Source organism: Hyla sarda, chromosome 4 (genome assembly GCF_029499605.1).
Source record: "Hyla sarda isolate aHylSar1 chromosome 4, aHylSar1.hap1, whole genome shotgun sequence".
In the NCBI taxonomy this organism is placed as follows: Eukaryota; Metazoa; Chordata; class Amphibia; order Anura; family Hylidae; genus Hyla; species Hyla sarda.
This window is the reverse complement of record NC_079192.1, coordinates 417,487,774-417,493,786: the sequence shown is the minus strand read 5'-3', so window position 1 is coordinate 417,493,786 and position 6,013 is coordinate 417,487,774. Positions and strand designations below refer to the sequence as shown.

The 6,013-nt window shown below is 42.0% G+C and overlaps 1 protein-coding gene across 10 annotated transcripts in view; it reads right to left on the bottom strand.

Moving 5' to 3' along the window:
- Positions 1 to 6,013, bottom strand: part of CACNA1C (calcium voltage-gated channel subunit alpha1 C) — a 423,395-nt gene that overhangs the window by 26,343 nt on the left and 391,039 nt on the right. For all 10 annotated transcript variants that reach the window (XM_056517894.1, XM_056517896.1, XM_056517893.1 and 7 more), the window contains 7 exons: positions 3,606 to 3,671; positions 3,293 to 3,384; positions 1,987 to 2,149; positions 1,752 to 1,879; positions 1,520 to 1,616; positions 1,123 to 1,225; positions 903 to 1,004 (listed from right to left, as the gene is read on the bottom strand). In XM_056517894.1, the coding sequence (XP_056373869.1) occupies positions 903 to 1,004; positions 1,123 to 1,225; positions 1,520 to 1,616; positions 1,752 to 1,879; positions 1,987 to 2,149; positions 3,293 to 3,384; positions 3,606 to 3,671 (751 nt within the window). The remainder of the gene's footprint in view (positions 1 to 902; positions 1,005 to 1,122; positions 1,226 to 1,519; positions 1,617 to 1,751; positions 1,880 to 1,986; positions 2,150 to 3,292; positions 3,385 to 3,605; positions 3,672 to 6,013) is intronic.

Here is a 6,013-nt window from a genome sequence, read left to right as displayed (position 1 = left end):
CATACAGAATGTTTTGTTCTTTTGCCTATTTTGTTCTGTCCCCATCACTCTATTTTATATTTCCTTTTTACAATACATTAGTAAAGATTTGTCAACATTCTGGGACTGAGAGCAGAATGATGGAAAAACATGAACAACATAACAAAATGTGAGAAAATTGAAAGGGTCTAAAGAGTTAAAGGGGTACTCCACTGGAAAACATTTTTTGAATAAACTGATGCCCGAAAATTAAACAGATACTTCTATTTAAAAAGCTTAATCCTTCCAGCACTTATCAACTTCTGAATACTACAGAGGAAGTTCTTTTATTTTTTGAACTTCCTTTCTGTCTGACCACAGTGTTCTCTGCTGAGGTGTCAGCAGAGAGCACTGTGGTCAGACAGAAAGGAAACTCAAAAAGAAAAGTACTTCCTCTGTAGTATTCAGCAGCTGATAAGTACTGGAAGGATTAAGATTTTTAGATAGAAGTCATTTACAAATCTGTTAAACTTTTTGGCACCAGTTGATAAAAAAGTTTTCCAGTGCAGTACCCCTTTAACTGTAAATCCGCTGCTACCAGCACACACAAAGCTACCCAGCTGCAGCAGGGAGCTAGCTCTTGTGACTGCCCTTAAGCACATGCAGTGTGGACCCGCTGGTCTTCCCTTGTGCAGCATGCACATTTTTAAGGTCCTTGCTGCACAGGGTGAGCATGCGTAGTGTCCAACAACACAGTACTTGGTCTACATAAGCCTAATAGAGTCACAAGGCTCTTCCAGGCAATGTAGACTTCAAGCGCACAGTGTTCTGATGACCACCATTTTTATCTGGTGCATACAGGAAGAGGAATGAAGACATCCATGTTTTCACGATTGAAAAATTCTGGGATAACATATAACCTTTTATAGAGCAATCTCACTCACCACCAGCAGGGGGCACCACTTGGTCCAAGAGTTTCATGCTGGTTCTTTTCCATATCTTTTTAATAATAGCCCTGAGCTCTTCATTGGCTTGTTCTAGGTTACCTGTTGGGTGCATAACTGTTAGTTGGCAGATTTTGGTAATATAATCTATATCAGTTCTAGAGAATAAAAGGAACTTACAGATCACACAGAGCATAGGATAAAAGAGTTTAGAATTTACCATCAGTTTTAATGCATAGAGAAGTCCGAACCAAAGCGAAGAGTGTTGCATTAAACATGACTGTGCCATCGCTGTTCAGAGGCATGTTCATGGCGACTAAACGCTGTGTAATAGGAGAAAACGGAGGTGATGCAAGTATTACATACTGTAGGGTATATCTAATGTTATTGGCACTAAATCACCATTTATGTCACTTTAACTCATTCACAACATTCTTTATCTAACAAACTCTGTTACAGTGCATGGAATCGGACTCGGTAAGGGGGCTATTGTTATATGTTACTTTGCTAAACGATTATGGAGGGCAGAAAGGTCACATTATGGATGAAATTTGCTCAATATTTATTTTGAAGAAACTTTTCATGAATGGCAACAGCTGGTGGTGTAATTCGATTACCTTACACGCCACACGATGCGGACACAATTTCCCAAATCCTAGAGGCGGCTGAATCCGTCTGAGCAGAGTCACTACATCCAGGTGCTTGATACGTCCTCTGGTTAGGGAGACAAATGAGAATGATCAGTAAAACGCTCACATTTACTTTACACATTTACTAAGTGAGAGATTTGTTCTCAGTGCAAAACTGACAGCATAATATCTATAGCATATTAACATCTGAAGCTCTTACTTGGCCTCCGGATCATACTCTGCCCAAATCCTTTTGAATTCATCCAAATGATGAGGACCCAATATGGACCAATCTCGCGTCAGATAGTCAAAGTTATCCATAATGACGGCAACAAACAGGTTGATGATCTGAAGAAGAAAGAAGGTTCTGTATTATAGAGCCGTTCATCTGGATGAGAGATGGAGAACTGAGAATTACAAGACAGTAGAAATCCAGAAGAGGAGATGAGACCCACCAGGAAGGCGCAGAGCATGTAAAAGCTGATGAAATAGAAGACGGCAAAGCTGCTGCCGCAGGAGTAGTCCTCTTCAGTGCGTTGAATCTCCGATTCTGGGTCGCACTTCTTGTTGGGAAGGCAGGCCAGCATGATCTCCTGCCAGGCTTCACCGGTCGCACATCTGTTTGGATGACACGGATCAGCGGTGAAGAAATGCAGAAAATATATGGAGGTTATCGTTTAGTATCAAACATGTCTGTTTCTTGCTCGTGCAGCTCTATTCCAGATGGATTACACTGGATATCTTGGTGCCAAGAATAAAGATCACATTCAGTACATGGGATCAGTGTTACATAAGTGTGAACTGGACTTTCTATAAATGCTTCTTTCTATCTGTGGAGGATTTCTCCACAGATAGAATACAGTTACCAATCTTTGCTGTATTTAAAGTGTAGCTATCCCTTTAAAAAACATTTGACATGTTAAAAGTTTAATTGCCGGGCCTGAGCACTGGCGCACCTATGCTTTGGTGAACCTGGCCCTGGATAGGGGCACACACCGCTGCCTACAGTAGTTTTCACACTGGGCACTGCCAGAGGGCGCGCGGCAGAGATGGGGGTCTGTTTGACACTGGCGCTCACTCGCTATTGGGGAATCCAGGATACTACTCCGGATCTCTAGGCGAGCGAACGCTGCTTCCAGCTGTGTGCGCACAGACTCATACAGTTTAAAGCTTGGGCCTACCCTGAGAAGAAACCTTAACGTTTTCCCCGACGCAGTGCAGACGTGAGGACGTCACTCACCAGCACCTGAACTGTGGAGGAAGAAAGTCATGGACAAGCTGTGCTGCAGGGGAGATTTCTGCATGAAACATGAGGTAAAGGGGGGGGGGGGGGGCACTGGCTACCTACTAACCTACATAGCTACCTGGCTACCTACTTGCCAGGGGCGCAAGGTGCACTAAGTACGCCTCTGGGTCTGAGTGATCACTAGAACGAGGCTCAAGGCTGAGCCACTCTGTGTCAGCAATGGAGACAATCCCATAAACTCTGTTAGTTTATCTTGGTCACATGGCATAGAGTTGGGAGAGAACCCACTCGGTGCTCTCTTATCCCAGCTTGTTCTAACGCTCTGAGTTTCCTGGGAGTTGTAGTTTTGCAACAGCTGTAGGCACCCTGGTTGGGAAACACTGGTTCAGACACTGACTGACATGTCTCTACGACATGTTAAAAGTTTTTTTTTTAAATGACAGTGCCCATTTAATTCCAGCTTACTAAACTGCATGTAGTTTACGCGGCAGACCCACTTTCCAATCAATACAAACCTGAAGAGCAGCAGGACGGCCTGGGGGAAGGTCTGGAAGTTGTTATTCCTGTTGATGTCTGTGGTGTCATTTAGTGCAATCTTTCCAAAAACCTGCAGAAAATCATGTTATGGACATGTATAGTATAAGTAGGTAGATGTAGGCTATGTAGAAGATTTGGAGCTTTGTATCAGAAAAATGGCACTTGACCTCTATACAAATAAATGATGGAATTTATCAGCACAAAGGTTTTGTAAAAATGGTGTTCACTTTATGGAACTTTTTAGAACTAATTAGGAAAAAATGACAACGACCACAGAAGAGTTTTTCTTACCTGCATACCGATGACGGCATAGATGAAAAACAACATAACAATGAGGAGAGCCACATATGGGAGCGCCTGTGGGGGGAAAACTGGACAATTAGCCTTATAGGATTAATCTTGTGTTATATCTGAGATCTATTATACTTCTCTATTGTACCTCCCCCTGGATGCCTCTCCCACCACCACTTTATACCTCTATGGGAGATGCAGCCACATCCATACCTGGGTAGTAAAGTTACTTAACCCCTTAACGACGCAGCTAACTTTTATGTTTGGGTTTTTGTTTTCTTCTCCTCGCCTTCTAAAAACAGTAGCTATTGTACTTTGTAATTACACCTTTCATATTACGATTCAATATACAGTGAAACCGAAAACAAATAGTTTAGCTATTTTTTTTTATAGGGTACTTTACAAGAAAATGATGTTATCTTTATCCTGCAGGTTTATACAATCACAGCGATACCCAATATATATATAGATACAAACAGTAGGTTCAGGCAGCACTGCTCAATACGGCTAATATTGGGTGACCGGGTGCGGTGCGATGGTAGCTCTAGCCAGTCATCTATCCAAAATTGAGTCTGCGGAGGTGCTGGGATACAATATAATAAGGTAGGTATCAACATGTGGAGTATGGAAATAAATTCGAAATATATCCGCACTCACCGCTCGATACGTGACTCGATGCTCCTCAAACCGGGGCTGACCGGGGATATGGGCTGCAGAGATGGACGGCGCTCAGAGGCTAACTACCGGTGTTTTCGCGCAAATATGCGCTTCATCCGGCCGCCGGGGGTACCCCCGGCGGCCGGATGAAGTGCATATTTGCGCGAAAACACCGGTAGTTAGCCTCTGAGCGCCGTCCATCTCTGCAGCCCGGTTTGAGGAGCATCGAGTCACGTATCGAGCGGTGAGTGCGGATATATTTCGGATTTATTTCCATACTCCACATGTTGATACCCCCAATATATATAGCTTTTGTTATATTCTAATACTTAATTGATTACATTTTTTGCGCTGTGGTCTGTAGTTTTAGCAGTACCATTGTGCAGATTTACCTTTTTTCAGGTATTAAGGTCTTTTTTCTTTCTAAAGGCCTTTTATGGGACTTGTAGTATCATTCAATTGCTTATACCAGTGTTTCCAAACCCAGGCGCCTCCAGCTGTTGCCAAACTACAACTCCCAGCATGCCTGGACAGCCAAAGGATTTGCAACAGCTGGAATCACCTCGGTTGGAAAACACTGGCTTATACAGTATAAAGTATATCTATCGCATTGAATAGAAGAATACCTTTGGCCCAGCACTTTGTGTTGAAAACTGCTTTATTTCCAAGATAAGTGACTGCCCAACACACCTTAACTAATCAATACTCATCAATACAATAGACACCGAAACGCGTCACGATCTCCTGAATGTTGGAAATGTGTTGTGCACTCACTTATCTTGGGAATAAAGCAGTTTTGAACACGAAAGGCTGGACCAATCATATTCTTGAGGCACCTGACTGGGTGCGGGTTCGAGGACCGCAACAAAGGTGGTCTGTAGTTTTTTTTAGTACCATTGTGTAGAATTAGGTTTTATGATTTGACCAAAAATCACCAATTTTAGAATTTTTTTAAATTTATGTAATTAGCTCAGACTTTTTTGTTTACATTTTTAATTTGAAAAATTGGAAAAGGGGGTTATTAGAATTTTTATTACGTTGGTGATTTTTCTTATACATTTTTACTATAATATTTTATTTTAGCTATTAGCTGCAGCCCTCTTATTTGCTAGATCAGAGTGTAATGCTTAATTTCTCCTACAGTAGGCGCTGAAGGGAAATATCTACTGCCAGGCATCACATTGTTATACTAGATCAGTTTTTTCCAGTGTGCCTACAGCTGTTGCAAAACTAAAACTCCCAGCATGACCGAACAATTAATGGCTGTCTAGGCATGCTGAGAGTTGTAGTTTTGCAACAGCTGGAGATACACTGTTTAAAAACACTGGCCCTCATTTACTATTGCAAACCCGACATGTTTTGTCTGGTTGTGCGCCAGATTCTGTCGCATAGCGCCAGAAATTCTGCCTGCGACAGATTTTGCACCAGAATTTGCGCCAGAATTGAAAAAAACCCGACTAACTCTCCATTTTGCTAAGAAAACCCCAAAAAGGGGCGTGGTCATTGGGGAAAGGGGCGTGTTCCCGACATTAAAAAACAAAAACAAAAAAAAAACAACATATTTACTAAGGTTTCCACATAAAATGTGGTGGATTTGAGCTGAGGAAAACCCGACAGATCAGAACAGATGTAAATAAAGCAAAGTGTAAGGAAAGTGGAAAATGTAGGGAAACCTTAGTAAATACCTACAAACACTGCACAACACTCTTAGTAAATAAGGGCCACTAGATTAGATCATAAAAAGGTGTTTG